The sequence below is a fragment of the Petaurus breviceps genome, unplaced genomic scaffold (genome assembly GCF_028583685.1).
Source record: "Petaurus breviceps papuanus isolate PSGF00001 unplaced genomic scaffold, PetGlider_PUasm1.0 187, whole genome shotgun sequence".
In the NCBI taxonomy this organism is placed as follows: Eukaryota; Metazoa; Chordata; class Mammalia; order Diprotodontia; family Petauridae; genus Petaurus; species Petaurus breviceps.
This window is the reverse complement of record NW_027185799.1, coordinates 25,934,912-25,952,467: the sequence shown is the minus strand read 5'-3', so window position 1 is coordinate 25,952,467 and position 17,556 is coordinate 25,934,912. Positions and strand designations below refer to the sequence as shown.

The 17,556-nt window shown below is 39.0% G+C and overlaps 1 protein-coding gene across 2 annotated transcripts in view; it reads left to right on the top strand.

Annotated features, from left to right (window-relative positions):
• RIC1 (RIC1 homolog, RAB6A GEF complex partner 1) overlaps window positions 1-17,556 on the top strand; it is a 154,596-nt gene that overhangs the window by 85,486 nt on the left and 51,554 nt on the right. For both annotated transcript variants that reach the window (XM_069090783.1, XM_069090782.1), the window contains exons 6-8: window positions 5,463-5,554; window positions 10,885-10,973; window positions 11,980-12,124. In XM_069090783.1, coding sequence (XP_068946884.1) covers window positions 5,463-5,554; window positions 10,885-10,973; window positions 11,980-12,124 — 326 coding nt within the window. The remainder of the gene's footprint in view (window positions 1-5,462; window positions 5,555-10,884; window positions 10,974-11,979; window positions 12,125-17,556) is intronic.

The window sequence follows — 17,556 nt, the reverse complement described above, 5'->3', positions numbered from 1 at the left end:
TTTACAAAGTTATTTTAGCTTAAAAAAATTTTTTTAAACTCTTGCTTCATTTCTTCTGGGAAATCTAGTTGTCTTTGGTCTGTGGGTTTTTGGTTTTTTGGTTTTTTGCCTTTTGGAGGGGGAAGGTAGGGTAAGTGTCTGAGGCCGGATTTGAATTTGAGTCCTACTGACTCCAGGGCCTGTGCTCTATTCACTGCACCACCTAGCCACCCCCTATAGTTGCCTTTGTAGCAGTACTTTGTTTTTCTTTGAAGTTTTGCTTGTTGATATTTTGGGCTTATTCTCTTCTCCTGGGTTTGTTTCTTAGATGTTCCTGGCATTTTAATGGGTGTCTTTCATGGGAATCTTGGGGTTTTTTTGTTAATCCATTCTTAGAACATTGCTAAATTAAGACTTTTTTTAATGGTCAGGCTCTGTATACTCTGGAAGAAATGTTGGGACTTTGTTGGTCTTGTCTCTGGGATCTTGCTGCTGCCTTCTCCAGTCACGGACTTCTGTGTTCTTCAGGAATCTCAGTGGCCACTCAGGCTGGAGATCTGCAAATTTTTTCAGTACAGCTAAGGGGGTCACTGCCCTTTTAGTCTAAGCTTTGAAAATCTCTGACTCTAGTTTGACCTTAGGTGATACAGCTACATGTTTGCCCAGTGATTGTTACTCCAATAGCTTGCCCCTGGCCCCATTCCCTTTCATCTAGCTGGAAGGCTCTTGTAATGGAAATGCAAATTTAAAGATCTTCCCTGCCCCTAGGCTAAAGTGCACCTGGAGCCTGGGGTGGGAGGCTTGTTTTTCAGTAGATACTTTTTGATTGGCCAGTGGGTCCAGAAGGTTGTTACATTCTCTGAGCCAGGAGAAGGCTGTATAAACTTTGATTTGACACTTTGTTTTGGGGCTCACTTTGAGAAGTGTTCTGTGATTTGATCAGATGAGACTCTGTGAAGCTGTTGTTGAGAGGCCCCCCGGCTTTGAAAAACCCAGATGTTGATTTGGTATATCCATACCAATGGTTGGACAGTTTGGAAACCTGTCTACTTAATCTGTTTCTCTGTTTTGATAATTCTGTCTGTATACTCTGAAGTTCGGTGTGCTGACCTTTTTCCCCTGAACAAGGTAAACGATATATGTTTGACTGATTAAAGTAAGTTTGTTAACCCATTTTGAGTTGCTTTCCTTTATCAAAGCAGATCCAAGAACCTGTGTTGGCAGCCACCCTGGGGACGCTGGGGTGCTTGCTGCTACAGCTCTCTACTTTAAGAGAGATATAATTACAGATAATTCTGTATATATCTCTATACAGATAATTCTCAAATCTACCTGCCCTGTCCCAGTGGCTATTGACCCCCATTCTCAAATCTCCAACTAAGTTTCAGACATCCCAAACTTGATGTCCAATAGACATCTTAAACTTAACATGTCCAAACAGAATTTATTACCTTTCCCCCTAAACTCTCCCCTCCCTCTTCACTTCCCTATTAATGTGGAAGACAACACCATTCTCCCATTCCCTCATTAGTGGATTATCCTCAACTCCTCACAATCTTTCATACATACACATCACACACACACACACACACACACACACACACACACACCAACGTCCAATCTGTTGTCAAAGCCTGCTGATTTATTTCATCTCTGCAACATCTTTTAAACAAGTCCCCTTCTCTGCTCTGACACTACCACCTCTCCAGTGCAGACCCTCATCACATTATACCTTGGTTATTACAATAGCCTGCTGGTGGATCTGCCTGCCCCAGATCTCCCAATTCATTGTCCATTCAGCCACAAAAGTGATCTTCCTAAAGAGAAGTTCCAGGGGTGGCTAGGTGGCGCAGTGAATGGAGCACCAGCCCTGGAGTCAGGAGGACCTGAGTTCAAATCTGGCCTCAGACACTTAACACAGAAGCTAGCTGTGTAACCTTGGGCAAGTCACTTAGCCCCAATTGCCCTCCAAAAAAAAAAGAGAGAGAGAAGGTCCAACCATATCACTCCCCTACTCATTAAACTTCAGTTACTCTCTTTTTCCTCTATGATCAAATACAAAATGTTCTGTTTAGCATTCAAAGCCCCTTCATAGCCTAGCTTCCTCCTACCTTTCCAGTTTTCTTATGCCTTAGTCTCAACCGTGTTCTCTTTAGTCCAGTGACACTAGCCTTCTGACTGTTCTAGGAAAAAGAAACTCCATCTCTTGGTTCTAGGCATTGTGTTTGGCTGTCCCTTTTGCCTGGAGTTCTCTCCTTCCTCATCTCCATTTACTTCCTTAATTCCAGATCTGACAGTGAGACTCTCCTACTCATTTATCTCCAGTTCATTCCTCTTGCCTTCAGGATAAAATATATATTCCTCTCCTTAGGTTTTATAACCCAATACAACCTTTCCTGCAACTACTATGTGTCAAGCATGGTATTAAGAGGTGGGGATACAGAGAAAGGCAAAAGACCATTCCTGAACTTGCAGTCTGATGGAGAAGATAACATACCAACAAATGCATACAGACTACATGAAAGATAAAGATCTTACTAAGAAAAAATCCCCTGGATCAGATGGATTCGTAAATAAAATCTACCAAATATTTAAAGGATGATTAATTGTAATAAAATATAAACTATTTGGAAAAAATAGGCAAAGTGGTATTAACAAATACTTTTTATGACACAAATACAATGCTGATACCTAAACCAGGAAGAGCAAAAACAGAAAGAAAACTATATACCAATTTTTTAAATGAATATTGACACAAAACTTTTAAATAAAATACTAGTGAGGAAATTATAGCAATATATCACAAAGATAATATACTGTGACCTGGTGAGATTTTGCCAGGATTGCAGTGCTAGTTCAATATTGTGACAGGAAAGATCTTCAAATTCCCATTACCATTACAGCCCTCTTTCTAGAACTTTGTTGGAGTCAGTGTGGAAGAGAATTGGGACATTCTGCAGCTTCTTACTCTGCCATCTTTGCCATCAGGATCCTGCTCTTTCCAATCTCCATGTTTTTGCTCATATTTATTACCTTTAATATCTAGAATTATTGAAGGGAGCCTAAACATCTGATCCAGAAATCAGGCTGTTCTTTGAAAGTTAGCTCTGGGTTTTCCAGTGATGCTGCTGGTCCGTAATGTTCAGCTCCTAGTTTTCCTAGTGATATGGCTGTAAATCAGAACTCACCTGATAGCTTGAGATCCAGGTTTCTGCCCTGTTCTGGACATTAGCCAGAAGGTGTTTGCTCCTTACCAGATTATTTATGCATTTTAGATACTATTCATATTGTATGGAAACATCAAAGACGTGATAACTGTCAAAGCCTAATTGACATCGCTGTTTGGCATCTTGGAACTGAACAAAGCAGTAATGGAAAGTCTAGTGTTACCTTCTTTGTCTTTTTACTCTATAAAAACCTTGTTCATAGTATCAATAAACAGATTGCCTTGACAATCTCGCCTGGCCCATGTTATTCTGCACTTCTCCATTTTAGTGCATTGTGTGCTGGCCACAAATTATCCCATTTCTCCTTCTAACAACTCCATTTTTTGGAAATTCCAACCATTTTTTGATGGTTTAATTCAAATGTCACCTCCTCCATGTAGTCTTCACTGACAACCTTCTCAAAACCTTTCCCCACCCACTTCCAAGTAAAAATGATCTCACCTGGGGTGGCCAGGTAGCACAACAAGGAAGAACACCGGCTCCAGAGTCGGATTGACCTGGGAGCGAATCCGGGCTCAGACACTTAGCACCCACCCAGAAACACCTGGCCGTGTAACCTTGAGCAAGTTACTTAACCCCAATTGCTTAGGGGCGGCCAGGTGGCTCAGTGAGTAAGAGCACCGGCCCCAGAGTCAGGATGACCTGGGATTGAATCCGGGTGCTGATACTTAGCACCACACCCAGAAATAACTGGCCGTGTAACCTTGAGCAAGTTACTTAACCCCGATTGCATTAAAAAAAAAATGATCTTACCCTCCCAACTTTCTTACAACATTTTGTCTAGACCTCATTTCATTTTTACCTCATAGTTATTTGTGGGCATATGTCTTTTTTTCCTTGTAGATTATAAGCTTCTTGAGAGCAGGTTCTCAACTCAATTTAATTCACCAAAATTTCAGTACCTATTATGTGTTAGATATGATGTATTGAGTCATAGGAATTCAAAGACAAAAACTGAATAGTTCCTTTCCTCAAATGGCTTACATTTCATTGAGTGTATGGAGTGGATGTGGGCATGGTTTTGAGATATACAACATGTTACTAAGTTGAGGAGAGGGAGGAGTACAGTTTTAACTTGGAAAACATAGGAGGTGGCATCTAGCCTGAAGTTCCAAGAATCTGAATATTCTAAGAAACATGTGAGGAAGAAGCACTTTTCATGAATAGAGGATGAACTGCTCCCCAGCATGGAGAAGGGGAATGGAATGCCAGGTTTGTATGGAACATAGTGTATGTGAAGGGGAGTGATTAAAAACTGAATCTAGGGGCGCCTAGGTGGTGCAGTGAATAGAGCACCAGCCCTGGAGTCAGGAGGACCTGAGTTCAAATCCGGCCTCAGACACTTAACACACACACACACACAAAAACTAGCTGTGTGACCTTGGGCAAGTCTCTTAACCCCAATTGCCCTGCAAAAAAAGCAAAAAAAAAAAAAAGAATCTAAAAGGGTACTTGGAAAGCAAGATTGTGGAGGGTTTAAATTAAGGAGGTTGCATTTTATCCTAGAGGAAATAAAGACCTACTGAAAGTTTTTGAGCCAGGGCAGTGACATGACCAGGGCATTATTTTAGGGATATTATTTGGGGAGCTATTTAAAGCATGGATTAGAAGAAGGGAGAGCCTAAAGGATGGGAGACCAATCAGGAGGCTTCTATAATAATCCAGTTAATAGGTGATGAGGAACTAAACTAGGATAGTCAAACAAACACATACACATACACACACAGTTCCATGTCATTTGTTGTTCCACCACTATCACCCTTTTAAATGTTTCTTACCCTTGCCTAGCCCACTCAGACAATCATCTCCAGCTGTTCTGTGTACTTGATGGCCTTCTTGATCAGTTTCATGAAGAAGATAGTTGTATTCTCTGATTTTTGCTGCTGGCACTCGAAGCTATAGTAATTGCTGGGTCCCAGTACCCACTCTCCTCTTGGATTTAAATATATATTTGCATATAGAGTACTTTACATAAAAATAGACACTTAATCACTGTTGAATAAATATGTGGAATTGACATAAATTCCTCAAATATTAGGGCACCTTGGGAAATCACATCAGTGTGATTACTCCCTTCATTGGTATAGGTAAATACTCCATGTCTTGCCATCCTGTGCAATTCTGTACCCTGGAATAAACCATAGAATTTGCTCAAAACAAGTGTGATTTGAAGACATTCCCCTCGTAAAATAGAATCATTGTTAATGTGAAATCTTTGAGAAAACATTTTAATTGCACACTATTTCTCTATTGTAGCAGCTCCGTGGTGTTTGGGCACAAGATGTTGTGGATGGGACTTGCGTAGCAGTAAATAACAAATACAGGCTCATGGCATTTGGTTGTGCTAGGTAAGTGCTATGTTTGTTTTTAAGAACCATTGCTAAAATTTTTATCTTTTTAGTTGAATGAATATACCACATACAAAGTTGTATTTAGTAAAATCTCTTTTATTGGTAAATTTTTCTCTTAAAATAATTATAGTTACATTGTGGTTTTGTGATTTTAAAATAACAGAATTTTATTACAATCTATTAATATCAAGGCTGTTTTGTTGATATTGTAGTTGGGTTTGTGTTAAATCATTAAAATTTTAAATTCTAAATGTAAGCTTTCTTCTGCACAGATTTAGATATTTAGATATGTTCACACATAATTACATGTGCATCAAATACATTAAATCACCTGAATTTTTAAATTCCTAAATGCTGTTCCCCATTTTTATTTATATATTTTTATTTTGATGTGAACCACTAAGAAAGTTATTCTAGGGGTGGCTAGGTGGAGCAGTGAATAGAGCACCGGCCTAGCCATGTGACCTTGGGCAAGTCATTTAACCCCAATTGCCCTCCAAAAAAAAGTCATTTTAGTAATCTCTGACTAGTGCTGCCATGCTAGAAAGGGAAGGGAGTTTTATTCTGGGGAGTCACAGTGGTCATAAGCTTATGTACAGTGGCCCAGAGTAAGAGAGGGAAAGCAAGACAAGGAAGATGGGAATGGATGGGGAGAAATACTCACAGGGCAACAACAGAGTTGGCCAGAAACCTGGGTGGAAAGCATGTGAAGGTGACACAGGCTGAACTGCATCTTTGGAGAGAGCACATCTGGAAGGCTTCAAATCTATTGAAGCATTTGGTCTAATGGAAGATAGGGAATTCACTACCTGACTTTTGTCACTCTGGGCCTCTATTTATCTGTAAAAGAAGAAACTTGGCTGGATTTAATTCATCAGAGATATGCTAAGCAATTTTTATGTGAAAAATGGTCTCTGTTCTCAAAGAACTCTTCTTCTTGGGGAGGGATGCAGCACTATCACAGAAACTAATACAAGGAAACCTACAAGGAAAGAAAGGATTAACAATCAGTAGTAACAGGAAAGACTTCTCTTAGGAAGTAGCACCTGAAGCTAACCTTAAAGAAAACCAATGATACCAGGAGATGAAGTTAAGGAATGCATTCCAGGCATATAAGACAAAACCTGAACTTTGTCATGAAGGCAGGAGATGGAATGATGATGTGTGGGGAGCAGCAAATAGGTACTTTGTCTTTATCATAGAGTATGTGTCAAGAATTAATGTGAGGAGCCAAGATGGCGGCGTAAAAGCAGGAGAACTCCATATGTCCCCTCCATAACCATCTCAAATACCTATAAAAAATGACTAAACAAACTTTAGGGCTACAGAACCCACAAAGTGACAAGAGAGAAACAAATCTCCTGCTGAAGATAGCCCAGCAGGCTGACAGGAAGGGTCCATCACAGCATGCTGGGAGCAAAGCCCAGCCCCGAGTGAGTCCACAGTTTTAACCTTAGTTTGGCCACAACCAGCTGGGGCTGGAGGGACTTCAGGAGAGTGGATCACCAGCAGCTGTGGTGGTTTCAAGAATTATCAATCCATAAATGCCAAAGACAAAGTGAGAGTTCACTGTGGACTTTGTGGAACAGGGGGTCCAGGAGTGCAGTCCGACATCTGCCCCCAGAGGGAGAAGCAGCTGACACACAGTAGCCGCTGCCACGTAGCTGCTTCAGAACTTCTGGCCTGCACATTGTAGGGGGACCAAGTGACCAGTCTGAAAGGGAATCACTCTTGCTTTAACCTGCTTGGATTTGGATTGCTGTCTGGGGTGGAGGTCCTGGGGTGTGTGACCAGTTTGCCAGAGCCAGTGGAGGCTTCTGAGGGGGCACCCAGCTATACCATTGGCAGCTGAGAAAACCCCAGCGATTTGGGACAAAGCTCTCCTATCTGGAAGCAGAGTTCTACTGTGGCAAAAAGCTCATCAAGTAATTGAGTGGCAACATGAGCAAGCAAAGGAAGCAAAGCAAGCATAGCAATCCAACTTTGAACTCCTTTTCTGGGGACAAAAAAAGACTAAAGCATGGAACAGGAGGAAGACAATGAAGTCAGAACTCCTGCACCAAAAGCTTCCAAGAAAAATATGAACTGGTTATAGGCCATAGAGGAGATTAAGAAGGATTTTGAAAACCAAATAAGAGAAGTAGAGGAAAAATTAGGAAGAGAAATGAGAATGATGCAAGAAAATCATGAGGGGGCGGCTAGGTGGCGCAGGGAGTAAAAGCGCTGGCCCTGGAGTCGGGAGAACCCGAGTTCAGTTCCAGCCTGAGACACTTAACACCCACACAAAAATACTAGCCGTGTAACCTTGGGCAAGTTACTTAACCCCAAATTGCCCTCCAAAAGGCAAAAAAAAAAAAATCATGAAAAGAGAGTCAACAACCTGACTGAAGAAAATAACACCTTAAAAAATAGACTAACTCAAATGGCAAAAGAAGCTCAAAAAGCCAATAAGGAGAAAAATGCCTTAAAAAGCCGAATTTGCTAGATGGAAAAAGAATCTCAAAAGCTCACTGAAGAGAATCATTCCTTCAGAATTAGATTGGAGCAAATGGAAGCTAATGACTTTATGAGAAATCAAGATACTATTAAACAGATCCAAACAAATGAAAAAATAGAAGGTAATGTGAAATATCTCATTAGCAAAATTACTGACCTGGAAAATAGATCCAGGAGAGAGAATTTAAAAATTACTGGACTACCTGAAAGCCATGATCAAAAAAAGAACCTAGAAATCACCCTCAAGAAATTCTCAAGGAAAATTGCCCTGTTTTAGAATCAGAAGGCAAAATAGAGGTTGAAGGAATCCACTGATCACCTCTTGAAAAAGATCCCAAAAAGAAAACTCCAGGAATATCATAGCTAGGTTCCAGAATTCCCAGATCACGGAGAAAATATTACAAGAAGCCAAGAAACAATTTGAATATTGTGGAAACATAATCAGGATAACACAGGATCTGGCAGCTTCTACATTGAGGGACCAAAGGGCTTGGAATATGATATTCCAGAGGTCAAAGGAGCTGGGATTAAAACCAAGAGTCACCTACCCAGCAAAACTGAGTATCATGTTTCAGGGGAAAATATGGTCATTCAGTGGAATACAGGACTTTCAAGCATTCTTGATGAAAAAACCAGAGCTGAATAGAAAATTTGACATTCAGATACAAGAAGCAAGAAAAGCATGAGAAGGTAAACAGGGAAAAGAAATGATAAGGAACTAATCAAAGTTGAACTATTTACATTCCTACATGGAAAAATGATAATTGTAACTCATGAAACTTTTCTCAGTAAGAGAATAGTTGAAGGGAATAGAAATGTGTATATGCATATATATGTATATATATATACACATACGTATATATAGGAGGGTATATGGGTATATGAATACATATGTGAGTATGTGTATATATGTGTACAGGTATACATAGAGGGCACAGGACCAATTCAATAGGAAGGGATGACACTTAAAAGGTGAAATTAAGATATGAGGTAGGAATATAATGAGAGGAGATGGGGAGAGATAGAATAGGGCAAATTATCTCATATAGAAGAGGCAAGGGAAAACTGTTACAATGGAGGGGAAGAACAGAAAGCCAAAAGGGAATGAGTCAACCTTATTCTCATTGAATTGGGCATAGGGATGGAATGACATACACACTAAATAGGGTATCTCACCCTACAGGAGAGTGGGGGGAAGGGGATGAGAGGGAGGATGATGGAAGGGAGGGCAGGCTGGGGGGAGGGAGAGGGAAGTTGGAAGCACCCACTTTTGAAAAGGGACAGGGTCAAAGTAGAGAATAGAACAAATGGAAGTCAGGATAGGATGGAGGGAAATATAGTCAGTCTTTCCCAATATATCCACTATGGAAATGTTTTGCATAGCTACACATGTACAACCTTTATTGAATTGCTTATCTTCCCAGTAATGGTGGGTGACAAGGGAGGGAGGGAAAGAATCTGGAATTCAAAGTTTTAAAATCAAATGTTTAAAAAAAATTATTATTATTTCCCAATATACAGGCACTAGAGTATAGAAATACATCTTTCCCTACTTGAAAGTTGGAGGGGAAATGGGGGAGGATATAGGAGAGAGCATATTGGGGGAGGGGGTATGCAGTGGGATCGCTGTTTTGCGGTGGTGATAGGGGAAAGATGGGGAGAAAATTTGTAACTCAAAATCTTGTGGAAATGAATGATGTAAATTAAAAATAAACATTAAAAAAAAGAATGTGAAATAAGTTTCAATAAGTAGACTACAGCCAATGAGAGAATTCAAATGTCAAAATGAGTAATTTCTATTTTTATGCTTGGGGTAATAGGGAGAAAAAGGTAATAGAAGAGATTCTAGGTAGGTTAAGAGGTAAAGGTAATGAGTACCATTGTGAACATGTTGAATGTAAGATTATAATCAGACATCCCAGTAAAAACATTGGTAATGCAGGGCTGGAGTTCAGAAGGCATTAAATCTAGGTGTGTAATTTTGGGAGTCTTTTGTATAGTTTTTAATAATTAAACCTGTATTAAACCTATTTTTAATAATTAAAATACTTAAATAATACTTTAAAATAAAATACTTTAATAATTAAAATACATAATTAAACCTATGCTAAGTCTCTGGGCCCTTTCCTATTTTCTTTTTATTCTCTCTTTTGGTGACTTTCATCAGCTCCCATGGATTTAATGATCATCTCTATGTAAATGGTTCTCAAATCTTTATATCTAAGTCTAGCCTCTGTACCAAGTTCCGGTTTTGCATCTTGAAATTCCTATTTAATATTTCAAAATGGATGACCTATGATCAGCTTTCTCATCCTGTCCAACAGATTTTACCTTGAAAGATGCAGTTATCTTCATCTTAGTCTTTTTCTTTTGCTCAGCATAAACGTTGCAAAGCAAAATGACCAGTGTTCCGTGAAATTGAAGTTGCCTTTGGGTGCATTTTTAAAGTTCACCTTTCTAATGAGAATTTGTGATATATCCTTACATTTATCTGCAACTTCCTTATATCTTCTCATTTCATTTATAATGATAATTCCAATATTGAAGTATGTATGTAAAGCCTAATTACCCTGTAATATGAAAATAAAAATAATTGTAGTTTAAAATCCTTTCTAAGATATATTTCAATCTATTTTTGTGTTGATTACAAAAAAAAGTCAAGATAAGTGTAAAATAGCTAAAATTAAGGACCTTATTTTTTAAGAATGCAGATTTCTTGTGTGCCAAAAAGTTAATTTTGTGAGTAGTGATAATGTCACTTCTTATATTCAAGATTGTGTAGTTTTTCAGAAGTAGTTTCCCTCTCAAAGGATGTGTGATTTACTTTGCAGTGGATCTGTGCAAGTTTACACAATAGATAACACCACTGGAGCCATGCAACTCTCTCACAAATTGGAGCTAACACCAAAACAATATCCTGGTGAGTTATTTTTTATACTATTTGTAAAGCTTACTGGTGTCGATTTTTGTAATGTGCTAAATTTATAACATAAGTTGAAATGTATGTACTAGAAGTAAATTATTTGAGAATTTGATAGATCTGACATTTCATTAATACTTCTAGTCTTTTACTGGAACTGATTTCAACCTCCTCCGTGATTTTCCATGATGTCCAATTTTTATTCATATTCATAGATGATCCATCTCATGGCTACAGGATTTCTTCTGGTTCTTTTATTGTGTGTGTGTGTGTGTGTGTGTGTGTATTCCACTGTGGCAACTAGCTTTCTATCTGTAATCTCTTACTCTCATTATATGAATAGCCCACCTTCTTTTACAGTCATATATATTGTTGATGAAGTCCATTACTACTATTATGACAAAATTCTGTAATAAAAGAAAGGAAATTTTCTTATCTCTCACTGGTTTTGTGTTTAAAATCATATCAGTGTACATATCAACTGAGGCAATGTATATAAAGAGCTTTACCTACCTTGAAGTGGTAAGTAAATGGAAAATACCATTGTTGTTAAAATTAATATGGGGAGACCTCGCCTTTTGGAGGTTTTTTATTTTAGCTAAAATGGTTAAAAATAAAAATTAAAGAAGGGAGTTTTTAGGTAATTATGATACTAAAATCCTTTTTTTTGTCAAAGGAAGAGGCTAGTATTTTAAAATCTGAATTTACTATAGAAATAATTTTATATTAATATTACTAGAACATTTCCCTCATAGTAACTAACCATAGGAACTATAGAGGAGCACTACCTGAACTCACAAAAAAAAGTAAAAGGCAACCCTCAAGAAACTACATTTAATTGCATCTTGCTGAAGGTTACATGGACAGCAAACTGTAGAACCAGAACTACAACCGAGGTCTTTTAACTCCAATTTCAGTACTTATTCTACTGAACCCCTCTAGATATGATAATATGTAAAGTATGTTTATGAAACATCCTTTTCCCTTCCTTTAACATTTTTAATAGATATTTGGAACAAAACGGGAGCTGTTAAATTGATCAAGTGGTCTCCTGATAACAGTGTTGTGATGGTGACTTGGGAATATGGAGGCCTTTCTTTGTGGAGTGTGTTTGGTGCCCAGCTGATTTGTACTCTTGGAGGAGATTTTGCGTGAGTGAATGAATTATAACTAGTATTAGAGAAAGTAACGTTTTTTAAAAGACAAAAAAGAACTTTGTATCCTGGGACTGTCTTGTTTTGTTTCCTCCCTTTTCTAAACCGTAATTTCTAAGGATTGTTTTAATTTTTCATTATTTTACCACCTTAAAAAGTAATTTTTAATGTATCTCTGGAAACCTGTCTCTTCATCATCATTAAGATGTCATGATGTTTTATTTTATCCCACCAGAGGACAAGGTAAATATCACAATTCCATTTACCAAATTAAGTCCTGACAGAGAATGTCTGCCCCCTAAAGTTGTCTGACTTAAAGTTTCTTGTGACTCGTGTGAAGGATGGAATAAAGAGGGAGCAACTGGAGGCAAGGAGAACAGTTAGGAGCCCTGCAGTAGCCCAGGCAGGAGATGATGAGAGCCTGAACTAGGGTGGGACTATTAGAGTGAAGAGAAGAGGGTATTTGCAAGAGATGCTACAGAGGTAGAATTAAAAGGACGGGGCAGCTGATTGATGTGTGGGGTGAGGAAAACTATAAGGTTATGAAACCTAAGTGACTTGAACAGACAACACTGCCACTGATAGAAATGGGGAATTTTAGAATAAGAGCAGGTTTAGGGGAAAAGATAATGAATTCTGGGTTAGCCATATTGAGTTTGGCATGTCTTGTTTAGTCATTTTCCAATTGCGTTTGACTCTTTGTGACCCCATTTGGGGTTTTCTTGATGAAGATACTAGAGTGGTTGGCCACTTCCTTCTTTAGCTTATTTTTACAAATAAGGATTAAATGACTTGTCTGGGGTCATACAGCTAGTAACTGTCTGAGACCAGATTTGAACTCATAAAGATGAATCTTCCTGACGTTAGGCCCAGCACTCTATCCACTGCACCACCTAGCTGCCCCTTTGACATATCTCTAGGACATCTATTGTTGATCTCCATTAGGCAGCTGATGTAGTACTGGAGAAATCTTCATAAAGATGATAATTGAATCCATGGGAACTGATGAGGTCACCAAGAGAGTATAGAGGGAGAGAATAAAAGAGGGGCCAGCCCATAACAACTTTAGAATCTTCCGCATGTAGAAGATAAGATATGGATGATGATTCAGCAAAAGAGACTGAGAAGGAGTTGTCAGGCAGGAAGAAAGCTGAGGAAAGAATATCTCACAAGGAGAATGGTCAGCTGCTATAGAGATGTCAAGAAGGCTCATTGTGATAACTTTTTTTTTTTGATACTTAATAAATGTTTATTCTCCTTCCCCATAGAATTAGTAAAAAAAAAAAAAAGTCTCAACCATTCATAGTGCAAGTGGGGAGCAGAGTAAATTCACAGAGTAAATCCAATGGTCAAATATGTGTACAGGTATAATCCATAAGACTTAGAAACAAATTACATATGGAAGAGAATAAGGGATAGTGAAGGGTCATGGATAACTAAGATTGCAAAGCTAAGACTGAAAGTGATAGGGAACGGGATCCCAATAGGTTCAGCAGGAATTCTGATCTTATCTAAGACCAGAAAACCTGCGATATCGTCTGGAAAGAATTCAAGGTCTCAGGCTTAATTGGAGTGAGAGTTGTAGAAGTTTATTGTTACACTTCTATGAGAAGCGGGCAAGAGTCCTTTAGGGGGCCTGCAAGTGAGAGGGGTACATGCTTTTACCTTTAAAGGGTAGGGCTACCATTGTCAGGGCTGACCAGACAGGAGGGGCCTCAGTGCATAGACAAAGGTCAGAGCTGACCAAGAGGAGCATGTGAATAGATAGTTTAGATAAGATTTGGGCCAGGTAGAAGGAGACAAAAGGCAAGGACAAAGGGTGTGGGCCAGGCCCAGAAGAAATGTTAAGTAAGAACAAAGGGGTCACAGGGTGTTGCCTAGGTGGAGTGTGGGATAGGGAGAAGGGGCAGAGCTCAAGGATGGGAAAGGACAAATTGCAGTTACAACTGAACAGACTGGTTTTACAAGTTGGTTTCACAAATTGATGTAGACCCCAGGTACCCCATCATTCCCCCCTTAAACAGATGGGGCCCAAATTCATTTGGGGTAGGGCCGATGGTCTCATCTGGAATTGCTTCCAGCTGGGAAGGGATGTAGAGCTGTCCCTTCCTCTCAGGGTCCCATCGTTCAAGGGGTGGGGTTGGTGGCCAATGTCCAGAATTTGGCTGACACCAGATCCAAGGGGTGAGGGGTAGCGACTTAAGGTAACGGTTGATATCCAGCCTGTCCAATCAACTGCAAATGGGAAGCACTGAGCCTAGAAGAGACAAACTTAGCAAGGAGGTTAAGCAGACAAGGACCAGGAAAGGGGCCAGTATAGGGAAAAGCCAGGACCACCATGAGGAAGAGGAGGAACCTGGTGCACTAAGGGCTTCATGAAGTTCTTCCATCCAATTGGCCTTTTCCAGTATATTTTTGGTGTGGAGTTCTACCTGTCAGGAATTATTGATATACATGTAGCAGGAGGTGTTAGCTAGGGCACAAACACCCCCACTAGAGGCCAGCAGATAATCTAAGGCTATGATTAAAGAACATTGTCCTAAAAACCCTGTTTAACTCGTTTTAAAGGAGAAGTGCTGGGCTTAGTGATGTTATAACTAGTCAGAGGGGGTGCAAGAAATCCCAGGGAGCACATACCTCGTCCCCAGAATTCACACCCTCTGGCCCACCCATCCCATAAAGAAAGGAATATCCTTGGGGAGCACAAATGGGGCCCGTTCATTGTAGGCCTTGAACATGGAGGCTCCATGGGTCAGTTAGATTGTATGACAAGGTTCCTGGCAGAAGAGTCACCTGCCAGTGAAGGGTGCTGAGCCTAAAAAGACACAAATCTTGCAAAAAGATTAAACAAACAAGGGCCAAAAAGTAGTAAGAGAAAAATTGACCAGAAGTGGGATGAGTATGGGCTAGTATAACCCATTACTCAGACTATTTCACTGTCCTTTATATTTTCCCATAGAGTAGGCCTTTCAAAATCCCACTAGAGATTTAAAATTTCTTCTAAAAGTATTTTCCCTTCTTTTAAAACAGTTCGAGATTCATAAAACTTTTAGAATGATCTTAAGCAGTTTGCATAACTTTCTGTACATGTTCTAATCCTAGATGAAAATAATATTAGATTTTCCAGTAGGCTAACACAAAAGAGCTCATCACATCTTTTACTGACTCCTTGCTCTGATCATAGAAACCTGCTATAGAAGGAAAAAACAGGGACCTGTGACATTCCAAATATGACAGGATAAAACATCCATGATTCTGTTTAAATTCAGGTTAGTTTCCAACCATGCAGTATCCATTCCACCTCAATGCTAGACTCAGGAATAGGTGGGGAGCATTCATTTTCGAAGGAACCCCATAGGTAAACTGAGCCAGGAGGGATCCCATCCCAGACGGAGGCTAAGATTGTCCCTCCAGCCTTTACCAAATGCAGGCTTCCACCTGTCCACAGTACAGGCTCTGAGTAGCTTGTGGCATTTTCTCAGATACTGATTTAATGCAGATAACTATACCCAAATTCAAACTCAAAATAAAATTTAGTTATGGTCCCAAATGCCTTTTACCTTAAACAACAAGCCTCAACAATCACAGCTTAGAGCCAGTTATAATTATTTCTATTCTCTTGTAGCTGGAATAAGCAGTAAACATTTATCAGGTCCCACAACTGTAAGGAATTCCATTTACCATCTTTCCTTCCGAAATCTAGAAGCCAATTGATAAAAATCCTTTTTAATCCTTGCAACTTTTTAGCAAGTTAGGTTCATTTAAAAACTACATGACTGAAACTGTTCCTTTCCCAATGACCTTGCTTAACAGAGATAGTTTCCAGGGGATTTGGCAGTTTTATGCCCCTGTTTAGCCAATTCTCATATAAACAGGAGGACTGTTCTGAATGGGCAGAACTAGTTAGAATAGTTGTCACAGTTTTAGGTTTTAGCATTAAAACAGTAGCCCAATAACTTAGGTAACAGTCTTACAATTTTAAGCAATCTTGACTGAAACTTCCTTTTAAACAAAGACAGACTTGGAAACTTAAGATTTTCCCAAATTACAATACTCCAAAACTTTAAAAGAAACTGCTTCTCATACAGCATAGATAGTACAGATGTTTACCAGTAACGATATAATCTTAAATTTGAAATTTGAAATAAAAACAAATGAATTACCAAACTGATGACCTTAAAACTCCACATGAAGTTATACTGAACTAAAATCTTTTTTTGATGCCATACAACCAATCAACTTATAATCACTGCATATTTCCAGAATAGCCAAAAAGTTAAATGGACAATCAGCTATCACAGTGAATATTGGCAGTATTATTACTACTGGTTTGTATCCCACATATAAGAGCTTTAAACCATCAGATAGTATAACATAAAAAATCCAATTCACATGAAATAAACATTATAACATAGGGTTAGCAGAACTGATAAAGTAACATAGCTAGTTTTACACAACTTTTTCTCCATCTTTTAGTTTCAACAAAATTCAGATTGAAAACTGCGTTTTGTCACTCAATTTTTACAGTATGAGAGGATTTTACATTTAGATTTTACAATTTAGAGATACCATAATAGAACAATGATATTATGACATTAATTGCATTTCCAATTCATCACATACCAAAATTATTGATAGAAAATTAGGCTTACCAAGTGCAGAGTCTTTTCTCCTCTCCCCACAGTTACAGAGCTTGGTTGTGGACCCCAGGGTTTCGATATAGCTGCTATGCCTCCCCCCTAAAATGTTTTTAGCTATTTCAACTTTTACTCCAATAAATTTTATGTGTTCACTCCTTAGAAACTTCTTTGAAAGTGATAGCTTTGACTTCCCTAGCAAAGGGAGAGGGAGTGGCGCCTACTCCCTTATCCCAGTTCTAGAGAACCCAAAAACCTCACCTTATGTATCAAATTTTAGAAAATATTCCAATTTGCCTAAATGCCAAATAGTAAAATGAATTCCGACTTTTCTTTAGCATCAAATTAGGAGTGACACTTTTCAAAAATGACCAGAATGCATTCAGTTGCCTTTTAGTTGCATTCTGTTACACAAAACTTTCCTCTTTTAGGTGAGGCAGGAAATAGTTAAATGTTAGTCTACCTGCCTCTTTGTTCTGAGGGAAAAGATTCCCTCCCTTTCTTATCACCTTCTCCTCACTCCACTTGGCCAGAGTGGAATGAAGAGGAGGAGATTTTCAAACTTTTAAAGATCTTAAAACTTCTGTTCACAAACAAGACAATATTTTGCTCTCTTTCTCTCCCTCTCCAGCCTGCATTCAGCAGCAGGGGAAAGAAGGAGGGAAAGAGATACAGCATTTCAAAGGAATGTCCTGCAGTTGCAGTTTAAAGCTTAGAGATGTCAGACCACTCACACACACTCATTCAGAGAGAGAGAGAGAGAGAGAAAGAGAGAGAGAGAGAGAGAGAGAG